This window comes from Schistosoma mansoni, chromosome 2, assembly GCF_000237925.1.
Source record: "Schistosoma mansoni strain Puerto Rico chromosome 2, complete genome".
NCBI classification, from domain to species: Eukaryota; Metazoa; Platyhelminthes; class Trematoda; order Strigeidida; family Schistosomatidae; genus Schistosoma; species Schistosoma mansoni.
Window position 1 is genome coordinate 9,881,408 of NC_031496.1, and position 27,977 is coordinate 9,909,384.

At 35.1% G+C, this 27,977-nt stretch overlaps 1 protein-coding gene across 1 annotated transcript; it reads left to right on the forward strand.

The window, feature by feature from the left end:
• Positions 1–1,143: 1,143 nt before the first annotated feature.
• Positions 1,144–27,977, forward strand: Smp_175360 (putative cation transporting ATPase; the record flags this gene model as incomplete). The annotated part of the gene is made up of 14 exons (XM_018795622.1): positions 1,144–1,171; positions 1,219–1,301; positions 2,956–3,097; positions 3,228–3,362; positions 4,776–4,844; positions 8,943–9,251; positions 15,662–15,862; positions 17,967–18,189; positions 18,770–18,873; positions 20,420–20,576; positions 23,774–24,013; positions 24,506–24,778; positions 26,354–26,610; positions 27,597–27,977. Exons 1-14 carry the CDS (start codon positions 1,157–1,159, stop codon positions 27,975–27,977), a joined length of 2,589 nt encoding a protein of 862 aa, XP_018649916.1. The 5' UTR covers positions 1,144–1,156.

A 27,977-nucleotide genomic window follows, 5' to 3' on the forward strand; every position in this document is an offset into this window, starting at 1 on the left:
TCGACATTCAACGATGCTGATGTTCAACTTCGACCAATCCACATTTGGACTAAATGGCCGCCCAGTGCTTTCACGTTTTAACTGTTGGCCTACCATCGATCAACCAGTGATTTAAATAAAAATTCAATAGTATTCAAACAGTTCGGAAATGCTGTTTGGGTAAAGGTATAGTTGTTACTTGAGTGTCTTAATTTCGTATATCTGTTCTCATAACTGCTTAATGATATCAAGAACCGTATTCACTCGTTTCTTCAGCTTCATCGTTATCAAATAATGAGAATCAGATGAAATGGAACGAATCCATGTTATTTCGTTTGATTCTCTGTCATAGCTTTTTATGTTTACTTCCAAAATCGGTTAACTTCATTGTTTCGGAAAGTGCATTGTTAGCATTATTCACAACTTTTATGACCAAGTTACGCCTGCAAATATATTAGATATCTGAAAAGCTTTCATGAACACGTATGTTGAGACTTGATTGAATTGAACTTAAGGAAACTGTATATTGGACGCTTCTGGTGCCTATAATTTGTATCAGTGCGCAACGTTGGGATTATCACATGAGTCGCTTCTTGCGGCTATTTCGCACTTGGTACTCTTCAAACTTTATGATTTCCTAGCATTAAATAAAAATTTATCTAAATCAACTTTTGGATGCTTATGCCGGGCGAAAGAAAGGTGGAAAACTGGGTCCAGGAAGATAAACGTCAGAAAATCGACGAACTTGACGATATTTTGGTGGTAGGTGTACATATTCTTCAATGTTCTTACGTCAAGGATATTACCGGTTATTCGTTCTCATACTTGCGAACCGCCTTTGTGTACACTGGGTTTTTTCTAACATGCGGACTGTTGAGACTAGTTTTTCACTGGTTTCCGCACTGGATGCTGATATGTATGTATAAAAAGTGCGCTTTGATGGAGGCTGAGAGGATTCTTGTTCAGGTAAATATCCTCAGTCCTTAAGGATGCATAATCCTGGGACTTAAGATACGACCATTGGTTAAATTTCTCTTGTAGGATGCCTATGGTGTTTACTACATACATGATGTGATTGTTGACGTTATTGAAGGAGTGAAGTAAGAAAAACTTTATATTCTCTGACTCATTCTAACAGTTACACCGGAAGCCTTACGTCCGTAAGCCTGTATCATTTATGAAGTCACGAATGGTGAGCCTTGAGAACGTTAATAAAGGTTTATGATAATTCCGTTTTAGGATGGCAGGATGATGTGTTATTTCATTCATAAATGCCTAAAGTACGTATGGAATGGACAGACTCGCCGTTTTGAGCTCATCAGGTAGGGTTAATTTCTACATTATCTCACATTTATTTCGCATAACCTGTGTAGGGGCATACCGATTTGTGTTGTTTATTGACTTCAGTGATCGGACGTTAAGTTATTAAGGTGCCTTTTCTTAAATAGTTTGTCAGTTTACGCCTTGTTCCATCCGATACAAATAACAGCGAGATAGTGAAACCTCCATCTTTAAGCCAGGTGGTTTATTTACCAGTCTTTTGTCTTGCTAGACATCAAACAGGGCTTCAAAAGTAATCGAGCTGTTCGAATTTTCAAATGAGTGACTAGTTGTCAGGATTTATCTTGTCCCGGTCTTCATATTTTTTGTAATTGTTTCTCTTAACGTAAATCGTGATTTTACTATTGACTACTATTATTATATCAGCTAACTGATTTATTCAATTTCAACGTTTATTAGTTACCTGGTGACCTGAATGCATGACATGCCAAGATTCGCTGACCTTCATTTTTCTTCTGTCCAGGATTTTGAATTTCACTAATCGGACCTTCACTCATAATTGTCTGAGTACGTTTATCTAAGCTAAAGTAATTAGTAACTTGAAAGCCAATTAGTGTTAATAAATAGGAAGAGGACGACTGTTTTGTCCGGCGTAATTCTCTTTACTTTTGCAGTTTTTTTAAGGTAATATATGGCGATTCTTGTTATTTCACGTTTTGACCTACACAAATTCACTCGGTGAATTTAAGGGTTTTTGAGATTCTGTGGGTAGTCATTCTTCCGAATGAATTGGGCGACTAGGATAATCTCTATCATTCGTACTTGGAAATTACCATAGGCCCGATTGTAAATACCACCATCTTCATCTAGATCGCTTAAATAAAACAATACAGACTAACTCATTCACTAGGTACTTGGATATGAGGCACATTCGAGATGCGAGGACTAATGATACTATCCGATTACCCAAACCACAAGTAAATGAAACGGAGTTTGAGCATGGGATCAGCGACTGGTAGTCAAATTCCTTGAGCACAAAGCCACTGTTATTAAACAGTATAATTTGAAACCTTTCATTTCAAACTGTTTTTTGCTAGTATTAGTTTTCAACTATTACTTGTTAGTATCGTGGCTTTCGTAGTTTTTATTTTATTAGCTTCCTGTCATTATATGGTGTGAGTTGTGGTATCCTAAACCGACGCACATATAAAGTAGTTCCTATGTTTTTTTTAGTTTGTTTGCCTACCTTCCGATTTCCCCATTTCGAATGGGAAACATTTCTTAGTACAATGTAAATTTCCTACATGCGCTTTTGGAAAATATCGTCATCGCTTGGGTCTTAACCAAGTACCATTTGTGGTTTCATTTCAGAAGATACTTCACTGCACAATGTTAGCCCACTTACTTATTTTGTCATATATTTTTCTGTCACATGTTGAACATTATGGTAGTTGATGACAGCTTCGTTTTGAACGGGTACAATTGTGCATAAGGAAGAAATGTAGTCCCTGAAAAGTTAACCCTTAGATTCGGCTTACCTCTTAACACTTTTTAAGTACTGGCATAGTAAAAAGTTGGTAGGGAGGTTCTAATATGTAAACACAGCGTACAAGTTGTCAAAATACTTTCTGCTATGTTGCGTTTATTGGGTACAATGGAACCTGAAAAGAATATTTTGTCTCTTTCGATTTTTAGGGGTTGGCATGAAACTGCATATGAAGAGATCCTGGATTCTAAGCCTTTGAATAACGAAACAGTCCTTATGAATCGTGCGTTGTATGGGATGAATGAAATAAGTATCAATCTTACTTCAATTATCAGGCTACTACTTGATGAGGTATGTTGGTCAGATCACACATTGAATAGTTTTGTATAATTTGAAGGTTGATTTTGCCATGGGTGCTGGATACGTATTTGTTATGCGTTGTATATTAAATTCCGTTTTTCTTACCTTTATTTTTATCCAGTGCTTGCATCCGTTCTACTGTTTTCAAATATTCAGCTGTATTTTGTGGTATTCTGATGAGTACTGGATGTACGCTACTTGTATTGTTGTTATTTCGATTATGTCACTATCGTGGCAAGTTTATGAATTACGTAGAGTAAGTAACTACTTCTCTATTCTAACGGTTTTTCATTACTGATGGTCTTGTTTTGACGTACTGGTCCAATGATCTATAGAATGCTTTGATAATCAGGACGCTATTTGTTCACTGATCTTATCCACTATAGTTCAGTTAGAAATGTGGTATCATTAAATTGTTTAGTAAGTGTGGTTTGGGGCTGAACACTTAGATTTTTCTTATTATGAAGTTCCGACTATTTGTTTGCATGATTTAATTGTCAAAGGAACGTAAAACAGTGACCGATTGATAATGTTAAGCAGTGCGAGTGAGATAACTAGTCAACTGCTTTTTAACTTTCATTTAAATTTTTCAACTGACGTGCAGTTGAAAAGATGACTAGATGACTACATGTGAATGCAAAAGTGTGAGATCATTAATTTAAAGTGAAGCCTGGTAGTAGTATAACCTGTCAACATGAAGTGATATCCAGGAGCAATAAATGTCCAACGAGTCCAAAACTTCACATATCGATCTATGTTAGGTTTCTTATTATAGTTTTATACCTGGCTGCTAATCGTAGGTTCGATTTGGTCTCAGCAGTTGTATTAATTCATGAATGAGGTCGTAAATCCTTATAATCTCTTTCATTCTGTATTTATTCAAGGGCTAAACTGCGCCACATAGTAAACTGTGTAAATGTATGACGATTTGTTTGTGGTGTTTTTCTAACTAAATTAAATTGTTTGCTTTACGAAGTGATAAATTTATTCATAACGGTTTCGCCATATGATTTTGATAAAAGTGAGGATCCTAATTATTTGCGTAACATGGTACGTTGTTGCATGGGGTGATTTTAGCTTATATCGTTTAGTGTGTAAGTCTGAAAGAAGTTGTAAAATGTTCGGATTTAGAGTAAGACCATTTATAGGACAGGACGTTTTGTGGTATGTGCTACTGTTGTCAACAGTTATAAATAGTGCGTATCATCAATTGAAAGTGAAATCTCTGGAGACAGAAAGTTAAGAAGATCGAAGGAATGAGAACGATAACAGGGAATGATTGGTGTGAAAACGCAGGAACAATCAAGTCTGAGACGACTGACATTTTGCAAATGAAGTATTTACTGTATGGTTATCAGATTTTACTAAGACGTTCTGTAATTTTGTATTCAAATACATTCGATTGTCCTCACCTGTGTTCTCGTTCACTTCAGTATATTTTTATAGTACATACCAAATAAGAGTTTCTTCTTCCTTAAATCCAGTGAATTTTCTTGGTCAGTATCGTGTGATAAATTCAAATATGGCGACACTGAATCTTGAATTAATAGGACGTTGTATAATCCCTCACTGAAAAATTTTGTATTTGAATGTGTTTCGAAGCAGTGTCAATAATGCTTTATTTGCGCACTTGCGTTACCCCATTTCTGAAAAATCTCTTTTTTTGTAGAACGAAAGGACTCTTAAAGAAACTATGTGTATATCCTCTTCTGTAATGGTTTATCGAGAGGAAGATGGGGTTAAAGGTATTCACATATTTTTCCCATAATCATCTTCATGACTTATATAATGACTATATTTACATTCCGTTCGTCTTATTGTTTTGACCCATAATTTCTGATTGCTTACGTTAGTGTGCAGTAGTCTAGTGGTTGAAGGATTCGACTTTCAATGATTCAGTTGGTTCGAACCTCTCTCAGCGTATTTCCGTCCAAGAAATCATGTAGTATCGTTGGCTCTTACACAAAAGATGTGCCTTAAAACCGAACATGAAAGCCTGTAGTCGATGGATCGTCGGAAAATGTATTATATCCCGAAAATTCGACCTAAATCACCCAAAAGCGTACTCGGTATTTATAGCCATTAATAATTTTTAGATCATCTGCATGTCTTCAAATTTACAATTTAAATTGCTGATTATCTAGGATTCTTAGATGCATATGTATCCACTCACTTTCCCATGTTTTTTTTGCCGGTTGGTGAAAGAAATAAACCTTCGACTTTGTTTTAATTTCTCCGTAGTTTGAGGGCTAATTCAAGAGATATTGGTAGGGGGGATAATGCATATTCAGTTGAAACGTATTTACGTAGGATGAACATTGTGATAGTATTCAATTCTGTGGTCGAAGTGAGGTTATAACATAAATGAGTTATCATCTGAAGCTGATAAGAAACTGATTAGGTTCTTTACCTGTTTCATGTTAAGGCAATCTTCTATACTCAATCACAAATCTAATAACGTTTTTAAGTTAACTTATCAGTCTGACTTACTGATCATAAAAAAAGCACGTCTGTTGCCCTGGGTTTAATAGCTCCGTTCAGCTAACGACAAAAATAGTGATAATAGTAGGGATAATAATAATGATGGTGATACACTATAAGGACAGTTTGTTGCTGTGTTCTGAGATAATTACTTATGAGCCTTACCTGACCTTTACCTGTTTGAATATTCAATTACTGAAAAGGAATTGTCACTGCACAAATTAGATGTCTATAACATATGTTTGAATATTCTGTAGACTTTTAAATGTGCTTCATATTCTACCAATTTTCATAATAATGTATTCGTTTGTACTGATGAATATGATTTAGTTAGACTGAACTACGTCTATAAAATAGCGAACCAGTTGTGTAGTAAATTTCCTTGTAAGATGTCAATAGTGTGTTTTCGCGAGTTAGCAAGTTAGAGATAACGGTGAACAGACTTTCAACATGAACCTCCTTAAAATCTGACCTCGAAATTATTCTAAGTCATGTATTAAACAATTTTCTTTTTTGTCAAAAAGAATAGTCAGTCCATGCTGTTCATATTCTAGTATTTGATGGGGAATTTTAACTGTCAGTCTTCTTAGACCTGAATTATTAGCACAATCAATAAGATCTTTATCTATTTATCATGTAGATTTAATGCTAAGGTAATCAAGAGATTACTAAGTTTGTATTAATAGTGTTAAGTTTTTATTAGTAACGGTAACTGGGAGTACTTTATTTTTAATTCAATCGTTTTCTTGACCTTTGCTTTTTTCTGATTCGTTACCCTTACTTTGAGTTCCCTAATTTTCTGTGTGCTTCAATGTCACGCTTTCGTTACTAATTGCTCTGAGTGTCACTATTTCTGTTTGTTCCGCTCGAATATCAAGTTCCCCCACACTTCATCTTTTTATATTAGCGGCTAGTTGTTGAAGTGTTATGTGCCAGCTGTATTTAGTGGGTGCACAATAGAACTGTTTTTATTAGAGAATACCCTAATCGTTTCTTAATCCAAAAGTATTGTAGACCAACCGGGAACGTCAAAAAGTAATCATTATTATCAAGATTTAACATAGGAAAAGAGCATTCCTGGTTTGTGTAGAAGTGGAAAGTATATTTCGCTGTGTAATAAGAGCTATATAACTTTCCTAATTGTTAAATGTCTTCTTTGTCTAACTACAATACAGTAGTTTGAATAATGCGTAGTTTGAAAATACTCATTATCTAGTAGTATGACCTTAAACAATGAACTGTCATGGGATTTGTGATATCTCTATTTCACGATTTAACGAAAATTAATTGATTGTATAGTGAGCAAAGATGGATAGTGGCTAGCAGTGGAATTCAAAATGCGTGTTTCGTCCTATTTGGGACTTCTCAGCTGGGTTCGAGTCCCGTTGTGAACATCAACTCTGGGATGCAGGTACATCCAGCTGAAGAGTCCGAAATAGGACGGAACGCGCGTTCTGTATTCCACTACTAGCCACTATCCATCGTTGTTTACAATGCTTGTGACTTAAGGAAACATCGAGAAAATCCGCTCAGGATGCACGTATGTCAATGACAAACTGATCAATTGCACTCGTAAACACCAATGGGGAGATTCTCACAAACAGTACGAAAATGAAATATTGATTGTATAGTTTGGATCAACCGTTCTTTTAATCCACCAAGATGGTTATTTTAATTCCCTTAACAGTAGATATTCAAACATAATAATTCATTTGCTTCTTAACACTTGAGAAGGAATGTCTCATAAATAATTGTTTTCACAGAATTCAAAGAAGTGGATTCCATTTCATTAGTTCCCGGTGATATAATTGAAATTCCACGAAACGGATGTCTGGTTCAATGTGATGCCATCTTACTAACAGGAAACTGTATAGTAAATGAAAGTACATTGACTGGTGAGTTACGTTAGTATGATGTTACTGTAGATATGGATTCATTAATATGTAAACTAATGTCAACTATACTCTCAACTCATTCTTTTGAGTCCCCCGATAAATTTTATGTGAATACACAAATGCATATGAAGATCGCTGTATAAAATTGATCCCCTGTAATCGTTTATTTTATATACTTTGGTTTTATATAATTTTCCTCCAACATTCTCCATAATAATAATTATAATGATAGTAGTGTTCCTTATTTAGAAACTACAGATTCATATACTACTTGACCTTAAGTCTTGGTGTTTTTGTGAGGTGTAGTGGTTTTTTCGGACTGGCTAAACTGAAATGGGATTTAGACCTTTGAACTTATGATTGGGAACCGAGTGAAGTAACCGATAATTCACTGGTTCACCATCGATTCCGTAAAACACTCTCTGTTCGTGGGTCAAGCCACATTACAAATGTTGATAATGATACGATATGAATTATTCAGAGTACCAACATCAAAATTTATGGCCTATATGGTGTTTTTTATTTTTTCTGGACTGGGAAATATTATGTTACAGGACTAGGATACATCGTCACTAAAGTAGTTTGAGAGGAAAACGGTTTCACTGATCACTGATGAGTTTTTTGTCCCACATGAACCACTATGTAACAAAATAAGCAGTGTAATCTATGCATGAATACAGAGAGATGAGTGCACTTTTTTGCATGACGGCGAGATCGTTTTTGCTCTGTGTGTGGTTGGTGTGTAACATCGATGATGTTCATCAATAACTTTGTCATTATTTCATTTCACAGTAATGTGGTGAATAACAGTATGTACTAGAAATTCATGTCATTTGTAAACGATTTTTCCAATGATAAAATTTCTACTGTGTAGGCTTAAGACAACGTTTTGTAAAGGAGAACTCAAGGTGTGTATAGTCTTCAAGAGATTTGACTCAGATGAATAGAATTCGATGGCATGATTTCTTGTATCTGGGTGCGTGGAGTATCAAATATATTGGATAGTTGAGCTTGAGAAATACTTCATACTAGCAAATTGATTTCTGTGTTGGGTTGAAGAGCAACTGTGTTTGAATGACCGTATGCTGGAATTACACACATGTATTCTATGGTACCAACTCAGTTTATTTGCGTTACTACAAATAAGTAAGAAGTACCTTCATCCGAGCAACAAATATGATCAAAAAGCCAAAACATGAATTCCCATTTGCACTCCACTTTTCCATCATTTTAACAATTCAGTACAGTGAGATACAGTGAAATAAGATACTGTACTGTCTACACAAATAATGTTTCATGTTCAGAGAGTTGAAAAACCGACCATATCAGTTGTTATAAATACTACTCAGTTCTAATCACTCGAAATTCACTGGTTAATATTAGTCTCCCTTTTGGATCATGTATTAAAGACCATACTAACCCTGATGTATTTTAAAACAATGTCGTTTTCTAATTAAGGTGAAAGTGTTCCAGTTACCAAAATTCCCTTAACCGATTCACCGTCAAAGGGTACGTTATTCGATATCAAACTTCATGGTCGGCATATTTTATTTGCTGGTACTACTGTTATTCAAACAAGAAATTATGCAGATGAGCGAGTTCTGGCGGTTGTTGCACGCACTGGCTTTTACACTGTCAAGGGTGAGCTTGTACGGTCAATTCTGTTTCCGAAACCTCTGAAGTTCAAATTCACCCAAGATTCCTTCCGGTTTATTTTTGCTTTGTCTATTCTTGCTGTGATTGGTTTAGGAGTTTCAATCTATTTAATGGTAAGAAGTGATGTTTTTGTGCAGAATGTGTAGTTGTTTTCACTTTTCATTTGGTTACTGATGTTTTTTCACCATTCATTCCTTATCTCGTCCACATTTACAATATAGTTTGCTCAGTTGGGGATTTAATTTCTGATTCAAATATATATATTTTTTGGATTGTGTAGAGTTTAACCTATCATGTATTGAATATGGTAGCCATGTAATTGAATCACTTCTACGACACCATCCTTTGAAGAACCTAGTGAATCTACTATAATAAAGTTTTTAGTTGTATTGATTTACATATGAAGATGATAAAGTCTTGTTTGATGAATATGGTACCAAAGTTCAGAGTCTTGTGACCGCCTTAAGCAATAATTCAAACATGTTACCGATGCGATTCTCTTTATTTGAATACGAAATGTTGCTTCATAACTTTCTTGTGTCAACGCTTTAACTGATAGTAAGGAGCGAAGCATTGTAGTTCCGTGCTTCATTAATAGTTCACCCTGATAACCGTTATAGTACAAGTCTTACCTGCGCATAATATCAGAAGGCAAAAAGAAGCAGCAACTACATTTTTATTGACAAATAACGTAGATCAGAAAGGTGATGCGTATTGGAGATGGCCGGGAAGCCAACTCGAGAGCGAAGCGAAAATAATGCGTATTGGAGATGGCCGGGAAGCCAACTCGAGAGCGAAGCGAAAATAATGCGTATTGGAGATGGCGGGGAAGCCAACTCATACTAAGCAAGGAAAATAGGTCAATGATTAGAAAAATATAGACACTGAAATAACAGTCATAGAAATTATAAGATCACGTAATAAGATGTGTTCAGATAATTGGACTGTGAAGCGAATATTAGAAAAATAATAAGTAAATAATTGGTAGGGTGGTGAAGAAAAATAAACGAAGAAAGAGTATGGAAAATAAAATTATTTATTAAGGCCAATGGAGAGATAAGGGTGTTACAAATTTCTTATGAACACAAAGACTTGGGTTATTGGATCGAATTCCTATAGCTTCTGTTATGTGTAAGAGACGAGATCGAACCCCATAGGGAAAACTAGTAGGAATACGATAAATAATTTTAAAAGACTGATTTCTGTCAACTTCATGACCGCTATCGACCAAGTGTGAAGGAATCGAGCTCCGTATCGACTTTACCATACCTTTTCCTAACCACGAAGGGAGGTGTTCACTAACTCTTTGGTTCAGTTGTCTGGTAGTGCGCCCAATATAGATTTCTCCACAGTAGCAGCTGAATTCATAGATACACATAGAAATGGCATAACCAGGCAACTTATCCTTTAGTTGGGGAATCACCATAGATCGTGTCGAGTAAGAAAGAAAGAGGTCGGCTGCATTAAACGTTCTCTTAACTGCTTTAGTCAGTCTATCCCGTAGTACATCATCAGCTAAATCGCCGTTGAATTGTAGTTTCAGGAAGAGCGGTTTCTTCGCAGCTGTTGATATCTTTATTTTCTTATTTGTTAAATGCAAAAATGTTTCTTCAGGAATCCTTGTGGATAACCCCTTTTGATCAACATATTATGTATGACCTCTAACTCATTGTTGATTGAATCGACTGAGCAAATCTTCCTAGCTCTATTTGCCAGACATTTGACTAAGTTTCTTTTATAGTAGAGAGATACAAAGCTTAAGAAGTGTGTGTAATGGCTAGATGAAGAACTTTTCCTAAACACACTTCTACTGATAAAACCGTTCGCTTTTTTGATTAACAAAACGTCAAGGAAATTTAATTTATTATCTATTTCCTCTTCACATGTGAGTTTAGTTGCTTGGTGTTTGTTGTTAAACAGTTCTAGTAGTTCCACTTTGTCAATGTCCTGATCAACAATAATAAAAGTATCATCAACGTACCGACAATGGAAGTCGAGCTTATTGATAACATCTTTGAGCGGTCCATTCTCTAGTTTCGCAAGAAAAAAGTCCGCTAGGATAGGACCTAGAGGTGAACCCATCGCTATACCATCAATTTGTCTATAATATGTGTTATTCAAGACAAAATGAACATTCATTGTACATTTCAAGAGTAATTCTTTAAGACTGACCTCGGGAATTCCAACATTGATTTGTTTTTCATGTAATTGTTGACACACAAAATCAATAGTCTCAGTTAGTGGCACATGTTGCATTTAACAAATAAGAAAATAAAGATATCAACAGCTGCGAAGAAACCGCTCTTCCTGAAACTACAATTCAACGGCGATTTAGCTGATGATGTACTACGGGATAGACTGACTAAAGCAGTTAAGAGAACGTTTAATGCAGCCGACCTCTTTCTTTCTTACTCGACACGATCTATGGTGATTCCCCAACTAAAGGATAAGTTGCCTGGTTATGCCATTTCTATGTGTATCTATGAATTCAGCTGCTACTGTGGAGAAATCTATATTGGGCGCACTACCAGACAACTGAACCAAAGAGTTAGTGAACACCTCCCTTCGTGGTTAGGAAAAGGTATGGTAAAGTCGATACGGAGCTCGATTCCTTCACACTTGGTCGATAGCGGTCATGAAGTTGACAGAAATCAGTCTTTTAAAATTATTTATCGTATTCCTACTAGTTTTCCCTATGGGGTTCGATCTCGTCTCTTACACATAACAGAAGCTATAGGAATTCGATCCAATAACCCAAGTCTTTGTGTTCATAAGAAATTTGTAACACCCTTATCTCTCCATTGGCCTTAATAAATAATTTCATGCCAGCTCAGTGGTCTATCGGTTAAGGGCTTCGGCTCGAAACTGGTAGGTCCTGGGCTCGAATCCCGCGAGAGTGGGTTCGTGGATGCGCACTGCTGAGGAGTCCCATAATAGGACGAAACGGCCGTCCAGTGCTTCCAGGTTTTCCATGGTGGTCTAGCTTCAATTGACTCATGATTTCAACTCTATAAATTACTAAAAAATCTCCACAAAAACCCTTCTGAAAATAATTTTATTTTCCATACTCTTTCTTCGTTTATTTTTCTTCACCACCCTACCAATTATTTACTTACTTATTATTTTTCTAATAGCATCACAGTCCAATTATCTGAACACATCTTATTACGTGATCTTATAATTTCTATGACTGTTATTTCAGTGTCTATATTTTTCTAATCATTGACCTATTTTCCTATTATGTAACATTGATTCAAGCCTTTTATTATTCATATCACAACTAGTACACCTGTCCTCAAATTGTACTTTTCATTTATAATTAATTTTGATTATGTAATCTATTCCACTGTTATTGACTTATAAACTGCCTTGATTGGTTTAATAATTTCGTGTATGCATATAAATATTACTGCATATTAGAGTAAAGCCTGATGAGGATCTAATCGGAAACAATATTGTTCGCTTATATATGTTGTTCTAAATCACAATATGGGAAGTTTTCAAATTTTGAAAATGAATATTAACTAATAGCATGCGCCCGTCCTTATTTCGCACTTATCAATGCGCAAATGTCTGATTGGCCAGGGAATCAATTTTGGTTCATTGAATGATATGATTTTTGTTGATTATCATAAATATCTATCTGTTCATATGTTCGAGGATTTATGCTGTAATGGTAACCTTTAGTGACCTTATAATAATCACCTTTGCACACACAAAAACTTGCACTGGTGCTGTCCGAAGAAGCACGAAAAACACTTATATGATGGGAATCTCACGGGTCCGGAATCATCAGAGCATTCTTCAAAACGAAGAAGTAGAGGATCATAATGAATGTTATCCAGTGTTATACTCCCATCTGTGAAAACCAAGAATTAAATAAAAATCAGTTTTATGAGAGGCTGGAGTCATTCGTAAAGAAGTGACCAGGAATGGATGACCTAAACGCCAGGGTCGGAATGGGCAACACCCAATATAAAGATATCATGAGACGACATGAACTTGGAGAAAGGAACGTGAATGGCGAGAGATTTGCAAATTGATGTATCTTCAACAGGATGATTATCGGGAGCACTATATTTCTCCACAAGCCCATATACAAAGCCACATGGATCTCGCCGGGTTACACTACAAAGAATCAGATCGATTATAATTGCGCCACTAAAATATTCGGAAGCTCAATAGAAGGCATGAAAACCAAGAGAAGAGCTGATATAACCATCTGGTGATTGCCAATATGAAACTAAAGCTTATGAAGCATTCGACAATAGCATTAAAAAAGTTTTATACAGCCTTCCTTTGAAATACTGACAAAATCAACGAATTCAAGGTAACTCTCAACAAAAGGTTCCAAGCCATATGATGTGCTGGAAGAAGAAATTACTATAGAGGACAACTGGAAAAAGATCAAAGCAGCACACAATGAAGAAAGTTAAAGGGAAATTTAATAAACCAAAGCGATCAGTCAGTGACAAAGAAGGCAAGCCAATCAATGAAATTCAAGAACATCGGAACAGGTGGTTGGAACACTTCGAGGAACTCTTGAATGAGTCAGCTTCATTGAACCCACCGGATATCAGAACAGTACACACATATCTTCCTATAGCTGTCACTTCACCGTCGATCGAAGAAATCAGGATGGCCATAGGATAAACCAAGAGTGGGAAAGCGGCAGGACCTGACAATAGATCAGCCGAAGCACAGAATTCAGACAACTAACTCTAAACGTGTTTTACGTTCTATTCAGGACGATTTGAGAAGAGGAATATGTGTCGACAGAGTGGAAAGAAGAATACCTCATCGAGATACAAAGGTATCACACTGTCAGTACCAGGAAAGGTTTTCAACATAATGTTGCTGAAACTGATGAAAGACTCAATAGACGCCAAACTTCGAGATCAACAGGCTGGATTCTGTAAGAATCGGTCGTGCACAGACCGAATCGCGACACTACGGACCATCGTTGAACAGTCAGTTTAATGAAACTCGTCATCATACATCAACTTCATTGACTATGAGGAGGCGTTTGACAGTGTGGATGGGAGAACCTTATGGAATTTTGATTCTCTATTATAGTGTACCTGAGGAGATCGTCAACATAGTCCGGAATTCATACGACGGACTACACGGCAAACTCGTGCATGGAGGACAGCTGACAGACGCATTTCAAGTGAGGACTGGTGTCAGACAAGACTGTCTACTCTCGCCTTTTCTCTTTCTTCTTGTGGTTGATTGAATTATGAAGACCTCCATATCACCGAGAAAGCACGGCATTCAATGGACAGCTTGAATGCAACTAAACGATTCGGGCTTCGCAGATGACATGGCCTTCCTATCCCATACATACGAACAAATGCAGATGAAGACAGCTAGCGTAGCAGCAGCCTCTGCAGCAGTAGGCCTTGACATACGGTCAGTCAGTCAGCTACAACATAGGACCAGGCACATATATGCATCGGTCCAAGTTCCCATACCTCATTAGCTTAACATACACAAAAGAAAAAGCAAGATCCTCAAATACAACACAGAGAGCACCAACGCAATCACACTTGATGGAGAAACTTTGGAAGAGGTGGAAAGTTTCACGTACATGGTCAGCATCATCGATGAAGAAGAAGGATCCGATGCAGACGGCTTGTGTTCCCATAAGTGGTAACAGGAGTAAGTAAGTAAGACCATCAAAGTCACGAATCTGTCACTACAAAATTATTGGAAAACTAGATGTGTACAATGGTTTTAATCTATCTCGGCAGAATGTTTTCTCGACACAGCCAACATCAATGAGGTTCTTTGTCAGTTCTTCTGGGAAGGCTTCAAATTGTTTATTTTTCCTTTGTATTGTAAATGCATTTCTGTTATATGAAGCCAATAGTGACCTTAGATTCATAATTCTGCCGTTTGCCGTAGCTGTTTCCTGATTATTTATTTCTCTTTTATTTGTGGTCTCATATTTCTTAATATCATCGATCCAATACAGATTAGTCGGTATTTTTTCCCTCTTGTAGAGCACCACTCGCTGGTGATTTTTAAAATATAGGTTTTCATTAGGTGAATTATATCTGTCAGTAATCTTTGAATTTCTCTCAAAATTTAAAAGTTATGTCAATAGTGATGTGCTTCGTTGCTTTTGAAGTATCTCATCCTACTGCTTTATACATGCAGATTCTGGAAATAATGTTTGTCAAAAATGATAGGAACAGCTAAAAATGACAATAAATGATGTTGATTGTTATCTAATGTACAGGTGTAAATGTCTGCATACCCACAACCTGATCGGAATCAGTTTTAAAATGGATGTTAATAGTTGTTTTTACTGAATACTTCTAATCCTTTGCTTTCAAATTTATTTCAAACAAGATTTGAATGATGCACATCCTCAGTTTAATCATTTTCAGTGCTGATTATTACCCAATTTGATCTCTTCACTATCACTCGCGAATAGTGTATAAGACATTATAAAATGTAATTGAACATAATGAGTTTATTGTGAAGTTTTTTCAAACGATTGAAATTGCTGTTTTAGATAAGAGCTGACGTTGGTGTTGGTGACATTATCCGTCGAGCGTTAGATTTAGTTACTGTAGTGGTACCACCAGCCTTACCTGTTGTAATGACAGTAGGTGTTGTTCTGGCTCAACGACGTTTATTATCTCATGGAATATTTTGTGTCAATTCAACCGTGATCAATGTTTGTGGAGTTATCAATGTAGCTTGTTTTGATAAAGTAAGACTTTTATCTCTGCTTTCAACTTATTATTATTATTATTATCGTTTCTGACCTATCTCTCTACAGTTTAATATGAGTGACTGTTTTGTCTGAACCCATTTAAATTTGTTTGTGAATACTCTAATGATATGGGGTTTGTTAGATTGGAAACCACGACATATGATGTTGTTGCCGTATCTGTCTCATCAGTGAATTTCGATTCAGTTGTTTCTGGGGTCTTGAATTATGACCAGTTAAGCTAAATCTGTCTTATTGGTTATAAATTATTATTATTACACATAATAAAGATATTAATTCATACCGGGCTTGGAAGTTTTGTTATCTTACTTTTATTGCACGAACACCCTAATTATTTTCGGATCGTATTCTCTATACCTATTATTTTTTCCCCACCACTGATGTTACTACCACTTCGGTATTCACCATGATCATTTAATCTTTCTGTGCCGTTGTGGTGTGGAAAGTTGGGCCGACTCATATTTGTGCTTAGTGTGCTACATTGCTTATGATTGACTAGTCGATGTAGTTATCTTAATGTCGTCAGTTAAATAGATTTTCTCCAAATAACGATATTCAGACTTTTCTTTTAGGCTGCTGATTACGGAAGTTACTGATAGCAGATGATGTTGTTTGGTTTTATGGGTTGAAAATGAGGGGTATTGATGTAAAACGTGTAAATCAGTAAATTACAGTTTACTATCAACATGATTGTGTCGTAACCGCACTCCTTGTAAACATCAATACTGTTCGTGTACTGTAAACAAGTTGTTCAGCTAGAATTTCAAACTGTTGTGTTACAGGTTGAAACTCTTTGTGGTATAGCCCAGTCTATTAGTAGTATCTTTTAGTTGTCATAGAACTAGTTTACTCTGAAGTCTAGTGTTTTTCTAAAGAATTTTTTATATATTACTAGTAGTTTGACTTGTAATTTCATTCTCTTCGAAAATATGAATGACCTGATGTTATAAGAAGAGGCCGAAATTAGTAGAAATGTCCTTGAATTAAAGAATGTATTCCCTCTTTTGGTAGCTTCTTTCACTGAGCGTGGTGCTGATCGATTGTAACTCCTTCGATATAGTTTCGATAACTTTAATGAGCGGTCCATTCGCTGATTTGCTTATGAATAAAACTGAGTGGAGTTCATTTGGATAGAACTGAACGAACCTTAAATAGATCTAACAAAGTTCAAATGGTAATATTAATTTATTCAACGATTTCGTCAACTAGCATTTTGACCTGTATTAAAGTATATAGACTACTACAAATGTAGTTGTTATCCACTCGGCTTAAAATAGCCTCTATGATTGCACTCTCAATCACCTCATACCGTTGCAGTGTTTTTGAAATATATGTATTTTCTGGGGAATATTTTGATACTTCGTTTTCTTCGTGTGTACATATTTGAAAACAATGCAAACTTATACCCAGTTCACAAGATGAATTATTTGTTGAGTTGTATGCAGTATAAATAAAGTAGTTGACTATTTACTTCCATGTGTTTCATAGCGGACTGAAAATCTACCACTTTTCCAAGTCTCCAATGTATTGAATACTCAAATTATTGGGTGACCAATAAAGCAAAATGTGTATCGATTCCAACAATGTTTTCTTCCGCACTTTTGTTTCTGAAAGAGTGTATTACGTGTAAATTAAGACAAATTCCAATCACGTAGCTCATTACTCAGATCTTATGATTGTTTCTTGTGTAAGATTTTTCAGCGAATATAAAATTATGCTAAATTCAGTCATAGACAGTTAAAAATCAGCAAGATTAATTAATTTCATATCATGATTTTAACAATCAAAATGTATCAACAAATTTAAACCCCTTAACCACCGATAATAAACAAAGTCAAGTAGTCTGACACTAATCCAGTTACAATCGATCTATGCATTTTGAATATCACTAAGCTAAACATGCTTCGAGAACATCAAGGTCATCTATAAACCTGTAGATATTATCTATTTTCTGTACCTGGGACCAACCTCGGATCTAGAGCTTCTTTTTTGATACTATCCGACTGTTATTTTGTGTTCAGAAATAAGCTTTGAGATCTAAATGTAATACACATGTTTTCCATTGTCTCATGTTTCTTCATAGACGGGTACTTTAACAGAAGATGGTTTGGATATGTGGGGTATCATTCCTTATGAAGATGGTTTATTTGGAGATCCGGAATTAGAACCATCAGAGTTGGATAATGGTCCTCTAATGGAATGTTTAGCGACTTGTCACTCATTGACATTGATTGAAGGAGTTCTGGCTGGAGATCCTCTGGACTTAAAGATGTTCCAGTCAACTAAATGGGTAAGGATTGTAAATGGTTCTAGTTTTTTTCCGCTCACAATTTTTACTTCTCTGAAACCTAAATGTCGTAGTTACTTTGAGGTTATTGTCAGATTCACACACCATAACATGTGAATTAACCGACTAGATATTTTTGGTACAGGTAAGAAGGTTCTGATTGTGCGTTTCCGCTGACAGAATGAGGGTTTGGGAAAAGATTGGTTTTGAACGTAGTTAACTGTGACCCCATCGATGGCTTCAGCTATCTTTTGAGTGTTTACTACTTATTGACAGCTAGGACGTCATTCAAAGTTAGTAAGCCTAGAAATTTTTTGAAGCAAAGAGATTCAACAACCTTGACTTGTTAAGCATTGTGGTAGATTCACATACAACCGAATGATCCTCAAACTGTATGAGATTCAATTTCTGGATTTTATTTCTGACAGCTATCAATTATATATAGATAAGATGCAAATCTAGTAACATTGAGGCATATTTTCTAAAATATCACGAAAGCTTGTTTAAAGGATGTACTTATACAGCCATACAACAACACGTTTATTAACGTAAACAAATTCATTGTCGATCTTTTTGTTTTTGTCAGGAATTCATTGAAGAAGCTGCTGATCACTGTAAATTTGAAATGGCTGTCCCTACTATCGTACGTCCACCGAGTAAAACCAGTTTGACGGAAAAGACTTCTGAAAAATTTAATGATGATGTAAGTTATGTTGTGTAGATAAGTTTGTATCTTTACATTACAGTTTCTTATACACCTGATAAAGAATGCCGACTATTTCAACCTGAGAGAGTCGATGTATGTTCTGATGATAAAATGTGGAGTAGTGTTGACTATTGTGCTGGACATAGCAACTGCTCTGGTCCTTGTTGTACGATTACTGACAGTTTATCCTATATTGTTATTTTATTAAAATGGGAAACCTTTCCTACTGGACTGTCTTGTCCTTTGTTATCGATTCATTGTGGGCTTACGTCAATAATTCAGTTTCTCGATACGCCATCACTCTGTAGTAAGTTTTTGGAATTGCGCAAAGTCAAACTAAACGAAACTTGCACTCATGCTAGGAAAATTAACTGTGAATATCCTTCCTGCAGTTAGGTCCCAAACCATGCAAATAAAGAAGGTTTGAATGTGGAATACTTTACTCTTTTTTGCAACGAGATTGTAATGAATTCCTAGAATCGTTGTTTATGTACACTTTGAATGTTACTGGGAAACACGAGAGAGCTCAATGTATTAGAAATATCAACAGAATAAACTAGATTCATAAAACTCCATGAGAGACTGTTGGGGACGCGTACAAACTAAGTGTTTCAGCACAGAAAACCTGTTAATCCAAATTCGTATGATATAACTTATGGAAAAGTAACGGTACTCAGCTACGTAATTGTTTTTTGAGGAGAGATGTCGACGATAACTATTTTTCACAGTCGTTCGTTTAACTAAATGCTTATAAAACCACCTACATTTACGTCCCTATATCAGCATACATACATGTCGCACTATAGTGGTTACAAAAGTCTAAATATCATTGGTTTGTTTTTGGATAATCTACAACCTAGATAAATTGTAGTTTAATCAATTTATAGAGATGTACTTGAAAAACACATCTGTGGAAACATTGAATGTTGACAGCATCATTCACTATAATTTAAGCTGGATGTTGATTCCCATCCATTAACTCAGCGTTGCTGTAAGTAAAAGACCAATATGGGGCTTAACTTCTGTAGCGTTATAGAAGCCTGCACATCTATTAAGAAAGATTTCTAATCGTGTTTTATTTCACTATGTTAGGCTCTAAGTGAGCGTAGATTTTGGCCACTAAGGTATCTGGTTTGACATAGTTTGCCTAGGTATTGACAAAATGGTCGTTTATACGGTTTCATGGTTTAGCTCTTTAGTGATCAAACTTATTTTCAAGTACTGTTGTTATGTTTCGGCATCCTAAAACTTATTCGAGTTGGATATCATGATCACTACTTGCCCTTATAGACATATAGTATCAAATCACCTAACGTAATGCTAAAACACAGTGAATATCTAAATGCAACGCGGTTGATTTTGGTAAACAATATTTATAATGTTCGGAAAGCATACATGAATAAATAGCTTATTTTAATAGACTATACTATTTTTAGATTTCGAGCTTGTATGTCAGCTGAGTAAATTACGATTTGCTTCTTTTCTGTATTTTATAAAAATGCTTTTCATTGAAATCGAAAATCCTGATTTCACACACTTGTAGGATATTCCATATGAAGTGGGTATTTTACGTCAATTTCCATTCAGTTCTTCCTTACAACGTATGTCTGTGATTACTCGTGCTCTCAATCAAAATCATTTCAATATCTATACTAAAGGTGCACCTGAAACTATTGAATTATTGTGCAGATGTGATACTAGTAAGTAAAATGTGAAGATTCTCAAGAATTATTGTTATTATTATTAGTATTATTTAATGTTAATACAATCAGTCAGTTATATGCAACGTTAACCCTATCACAAATATATATCAACTCAAGTTTCCACACCGTTTTAACACTCTGAGACAAAATGATAAATATGTATACCAAAGTGGTATTAACATTATGTACAGTAAGATGATTTAGTGTGTACAATGTGATTTAAGAAAGTTTCTTGAATTCGTGTGACAAAAAGTATTTGATCGTTTTAAAACTGAATATCTAAAGGCAAATAATAAGGAACCTGTAGACATCCTCTTTGAAAGGCTACTCTCCATAGCCGTTAAATGGTGAGAAAGAAACCAGTGCTTACTATAGTCTTTTTCTCAAAGACTGATCTATCACTTACGCCACAGGTGACACTTGGTGATAAAAGCCAACTGACTTTTTATTTTGTTCTTAAATTTCGTTAGACACCAACCCACTAGGATAGATGTTATCCCTCGATAGATGAAATCGTTGGGGCACTCTACGACCTGACTGTTTGTGATCGGACTGAAAATTGATACGGGTTGGTGCTGAAGCAAAATATTTGTATGTTAATGTAGAAAAACTCATCTTAAACATACTGCCATTGTTGCTCTAAATAACCATACTACTGTGTATTTTTTCGAAGTTTTTAATCGTCACGAATTAAGTAATGGTGTTATTAGTTTATTTAAATTTCTCAGTATTACACATTTTGAAACAGTTACTGAACTGGATGGAATTTCTATTTCTAAGTGGAATGTGTGCTTGTTTAGCGGGGTTCCATTTAGTCAAAAATTCTAATTGTACACAAGCGTAGTCTGAAATTTTGCAATTGAAACATTTACATTCTGATTGACATCGTACAAGATCGATTTAAACCGATTCGTCGGTTTGTTGTTTATAACTCTCACTATTTAGTGTCATCTCTACACTTAGTTAAACGATATTGAGACAAATTGTTCTGACTTACAATTCCCTCCAGCAATTAGGATCACTTCCTTGAACAATTGAATGGTTGATTTATTTATTTAGTTTTGCTTGTATATTGATCTCATGATGCTTTGTGAATTCTGACAATGTATAGTTCTTTTAATGATAAGCATTATAATGTACCAGGTTTAGTAGTTCTGATGAAACAATACAATAATTAGAAAAATTCCGACAGTCTATATATTCATGCACTCATTTATTCTATTCATTTGATATCTGGTTTACACTGATATATTGTTTTTTGCAATGTCAATAATAAGCAACACTAAATTGTAATTAATGCTCATTCAGAAAGTGTCTAGTCTCTATATATAGGTTTAGTAAATAGTATGTAGAACAAATGCATACTTCAGGGTTTTCTTTCCAAGAAAAAAACTAGATAAAATAATTGTTTATTTCTCTCTCTCTCTGATGACCTCCGTTTTGTCTGATTAAAATATTTTAATCTTCTTAATCAAACCTTCCATTTGAGGTCGGAATTCTTTCATTTCTATAAAAAAAAGTTTATTATGTGTTTTTATTAATATAGTATTGTCTATATCTTTTGAAAGTCTGAAGGTTTTTATTACATTACTGCGTTTTCTCCACGCTTTGTTCTTTTGTTGTTATTCATATTACTATTTCAACTTGTATAGCTTTTGTTTCTTGGATTAATTAACTTGAAGAGTTTCAATATTCTGTTCACTTAGTATGTTGTTTATACCTTTTAACGGAGATTATAGTATAAGGAACAGAATAAAACAACAGCGAAGAATATAAGACAATAATATTACAAATTGTAAACGAATCTTACGTTGGAATTATTTAAATTTCAATCGCTGAGACTATTTCAAAGATAAATTTTCACATATAATGACTTCTCTATACTCGGCGCTCGATTTTGATCAAGCTAACCTTGACGAATATTCGTATGAATCTTACATAATTATTGAATTTATTGAATTCCTTTACATTGTTAATATGCTTGTTAATTGAAAAAGCAACGATATAAAACTTCTCCTTATAAACACAAGTTATTGGTTTTCTCTAAACCCTAATAGGGAACCAAAAAAACTTTAATGAATCATTACTTCATTGTCCATCAGGATTAGGTATTTAAGGTAAGGATTAGAATTTAAGAGTTAGGGTTTTTATTACAAACTTACATTAGCTATGATGCAACAATTCTTTGTAATTATATGAATGAATTTTCCACAAAAGTACAAGGTATTGTCGGATTAGTTGGTCCATAAAATATGATGTCACCGGGTTATGATTTAAAGGTAATGTCAATTTACTTTTTATATACAGATTACAGAAACAAACTTGAACAATTGATACGTTCAACACTATCACTTTTCTCTACTGTGGCGAAATCATTTCTACCGTTTGTTATATGTGATGTGTGAATTTCATTTAAAGCCTGACAATTGCATTCTCGATTGTGATTCAGTTGTCCCTATACATTACTTTCACTATAAGTACAAATATCTCGTTATATTGTCATATTTCGTAAATGTATAATTGTTGGGATGACCCTGTAATTTTCTCACAAGCGACATGACAAGTTCAGGGGTCATCAAGGAGCATTTCAACCAATCAGCGATTAATTAGAAATTATGTGAAGTTATGTTACTAAAATAACGAAAATGGAAAAGCCACATGTGGAGATCCTGATTGGCTGATTAATACACTGCTACTATGTTTAGCAGTATTCTAGAACTTTCAGTAAAACTCAAGGACTCTTAAATTACTATAAAATCCCTATATTTTCTGTACATGAAGGAACCCTGTAGTAAAGTGCTTCCCTCACACTTTGTGCCTTTTCTCTGGTCTTCAAGTCGCGGTGTATAGTTCTAGCTCGGGGGTACGGAACTAGGTTAGGGAAGCGAATATAGCGTTCACAATCGGCCAGACGTAACAATAATCATTAGCGAAACACTTTGGAACAGGAATAAAGTATTAACTAAAACCAAAACATTGACAGTTTTCTCTCTTCATCGAACAAATATCTGATTTATAAGGACGTTTATTGGTAATTTCAATTCTCTGTTAATCCTCATATTAAATTACAGCGTTTTATTCAAATAGATGTCAATGATTTCAACTGATGTTGCTTTCAGATTACTCCCTGATAAAGTTGTATATCAGTTGTGTTTGTTAGGGAACTTCAGTTATTGTTTTCTTCTGTTCTTTAGTTCCTAGAGATTTCCATTCTACTCTGTCGGTATACACACGTGAAGGTTATCGAGTTTTAGCGTTAGCTTGGAAACCATTGAAAGCAGCCTATACAAAAGTTTTACACGTATGTAGGGAGCGCGTTGAACAGAATTTACGATTTCTTGGTCTACTGATCATGGAGAACCGTTTGAAACCGGAAACAACGCAAGTGATTAAAACTTTAAGATATGCCAATATTCGACCTGTAATGGTGACTGGTATGTTTCTTTTTCATTGATGTGTTTCTTTTCAATGTGATCTCTCTTGGAAGTGATATATTTTAGATTATTTTCTCGAACAGTAGCTAATATCAGTCTATACAGATAGACGTTGAATCTAAACTCAGAATATTCTAAATCTGTACAAATTCAATAGTCACCTTTAAAGTATATTATTACTGTCACGGTCAAACTAATAAGCTACATGCTTGAGTCTATTATCTGTTTCAGCTCATTTTTAATGAACAGTGTCTGTCTATTGCAGTCCTCTTTTCCATTGTCTTATTTTAATAATTCCAGTTAACCATGATATCGATATAATGGAGGATTGTAATGAATATTAAATTGAAATAGTTTACACGATTTTATTTCAATTTTTGTGACTCACTGGAACTTCCTAAATTCATACTGTTTGTCAATTACAATTTAGCTTTGTTAGTAATATCAACTTTGAAAGAAATGTATTATTGCTCATCATTCAACCTTATTTAGGTGATAATATGTTAACTGCATTGTCAGTAGCTCGAGATTGCGAGATGATCGATGAACTGGATCGTATTATACTTGTGTCTGCAAAACCACCACCACTTCTTCCTCATGTTCAGTCATCTAGTCCGAATGATTCTGTGACTTGTTCTGCCAAAGGTGATCTAGCAAGTGATCAACAACATATTGATACTTCTTCAAATCATGTTAGTTTGCCATCCATTCTGTTGACACAATCACAAGGAACAAGAAACAATAATAGACCACGTACACACTCAAGTTTTAATGCAACAAATTCTTTATTTGAGGAGAACTTCTCCAATCAACAATACGATTCATTAGTTGAATTTCATTATGCTGAAGATTTACACAAACCAGTCACTGAAGTGACAGCTACAACTGAAACAGGAACAACGAGGAAATTTCATAAATCTCGGCCTGTTAATCGTACTTCGACTAAAAGTGATGCTGATGCTCACACATTCTCTGTAAGAAATGGTACGAAATCCCGAAAATTGATGCATCGCTTATGTGAAGATGTCCCATGTGTGTAAGTTCATATGAATTCATTAGTGAAAATCTCCTACCAAACCAATATTTATTTTTCCATTTTGTAAATGTAATTGCTCTCATCTAGACCGTTCAGAAAATCCTTTAGGAAACACGTCATCAATGATTATTTTACTGTGTATACCTTACCTATTTATCTGCTTTATATTTGCCTCTTCATTAACACAACCCTTGTACAATTTAAGAGTTCTTTTTTTCTATCTTCCTATGGACTTATATATTTACTAAACAACTACAAATCTAAATGTACGGCTTAAGTAAATGGTACCGCTTTTGTTAACCAAAAATGACCACAAGATATCTCTACTTTAGTTGTACCTTGAAATCTCTGAACTTCAAGTTGTGATGCTAACAACTCGGCACCTGGATTATTCATGAATAACATCTTGAATTAGTCGGAATGTTTCAAATATTGATCTCTATTTAGTTTCTAATTATTCATAAGGAATACGTGGTCAACCATGCGATGACTCAGTCTCCTATGTTTCAAGCCATATTTCGATATTTAAGTTCTCTGCGTTGTACGATTGTTTGATCACAGATACTGTTAAAAGTTATTTGAAAAATAGGGCAGTTCGAAAGTAACGATCATAATTCAGACACTAATTTCAGAAGTGTTCACTCAACCTTGAACTAAGCTGTATTGTGTGACATCTGAGAACCCTGCATATGTTTGTACGACGTAGTAGATAAGGATTTATGGTTTACGGGTTCCTGAAATTACTAGAAGTTGGATGATCGGAAGTCATTGTAGTGCATTTCCGTTCACTGTTGTATGATAGTTGGAAATTATGTAACTAGAGGCGAGGTCTCGTGATATAAACAGCCTGACCATTGAGTACTATGGATTTGCATGAATGATGTCTCCTCTGAAACGATATATTCATGATTTAGAGATTCCGGTTTGACCTATTAGGTGGTCAGTTAGAATCCTGTTCCACTTAACCTCGTTAGCGTTTGCCACAAACTGTTGGATCGAAGCTGAGTATGTTAATCATTACTCGACTAACCAGCTACTTGAATTACGTTTGATGAAGATATGTAAACTGAGCTAACAACTTGTCGAATAACGTTTTCCTGGTGTTTTGGTGCGGCCGCAGTGATCTGAAGCAATTCGCTACTTCAATGTTTTACTATCCATTAATTTTTTTTATTGAGGATTACTTTTAAATCTGTTTAATTCCAAAATTATCGTTTGTGTGTATTTGGTTGTTTTAATTTGATTTTCGCTCAGCTCACGTGGATGTGAACAGCATTCGTCATCATCTTCAAGCCCACTGTCAGATATAACTGCGGTGCCTAATGTTTCAGTGAATGGTCACCCTCGTACTTCTTCATCCGATCAACGAGAACATCACGACTATGAAATAGGAAAGAGTGGATGTTATTTAAAAGATGATTTACATTCGGTATCAAATCATCGTTTGAATCGCACTCGTCCTGTATCTATACGGATGCTCGATCGACCTGATTTCCACCTAGCTATATCTGGCAAAACATGGGCTATCATACGAGAATATTATCCGTGGCTTATACCAAAGGTGAGTAATAATTGGATTATCAACATACATTAGTTAGGCGATGATTTCAAGCCTCCTATCATTTGTGTAGAGAAGTGTATTGTTCACACACCAGATGTGTTTTATGTAAGTAAAGCATTCTGTGAGTTGATAAGCAACGATATCAAACCAATAATGGACATATTGTCATTCGTAAGTGATAGATTTATCATAGTACCGCCAAAATGTATGCTGAAGTTCAAAATAATGTATGACGTATATACACGTTCAGCTTTATGTGTTTTTCGATAGACAATGTTTAGACTCCTACCGATTGGACCACTTCATGATTGTAACAGATTTGAGTGCCTAATCTTTAATTTTGCGTACTTTATTATACAAAATACATTCAATGTACAGTCAAAACAGTGTGATAACATAATGTCGTGGCATAAATAAGTTTCGTTCTGTTTTACTGCAATGAAGAACGCATCCAGTTCTTAATTTTGATATCCGCACATCTTACAGTGAGTACATAGTTACATTTACGTCGATGTAATGCACAGTATTCTTTCAACAGTACTAACTAAATAATTAGCATACGTTTTGTTAACATATTTTAGCACTCAGCACTCAAAGGACTAGACAGATACGATATATTTGACTAATCAATTATCAGCCAATTGTAAGCTGTCCACTTGTTGTTATGAAAATACAGTATTTCTCACCAAAATTTAGATCGACTCAGCGTCGTTGTATTTCATTGGTCTCACGATTTTCAGATCTATTTCATTTCTCCTAAATTGATGAGATCTCACCACACCTTTCTGAACGGTGGTCTAGACTACCGAAGGATTGGTAAGGATAGCACACTTTTGTGCATACGTTTTTCTGTTCCTTTCGAGATTTATTCACCTTTCAATTTTCAGTTTCGAACTGTGAGTTTTTCAATGTTAACAGCACTGTTGTGTTTATATTTGCATTTAATTGTTTTTCCTCTCTCTCCTTTTTGTGTTTGTGTTTCTCAGCTTGTAGTCAAAGGTACTGTGTTTGCTCGTTTTCGTCCGGAACAAAAAGCTCAACTGATTGAATCACTTCAATCAGTTGGTTATTTTGTTTCAATGTGTGGTGATGGTGCTAACGATTGTGGTGCATTGAAAGTAGCACATGCTGGAATTGCATTAAGCGAAGCTGAAGCCAGTGTTGCTAGTCCTTTCATATCGAAGCAACAAAATATTAGTTGTGTACCGACACTTATTCGTGAAGGTCGTTGTGCGTTGACTACTAGTTTTGGTGCATTTAAATTTATGGTCGGTTATTCAATGATCCAATTTTTCTCTGTTATACTTTTATATTCTGTAAGTTTGGTCCTGGTATTTCTTTTTACCTTCTATTGTTTAAACGAATAA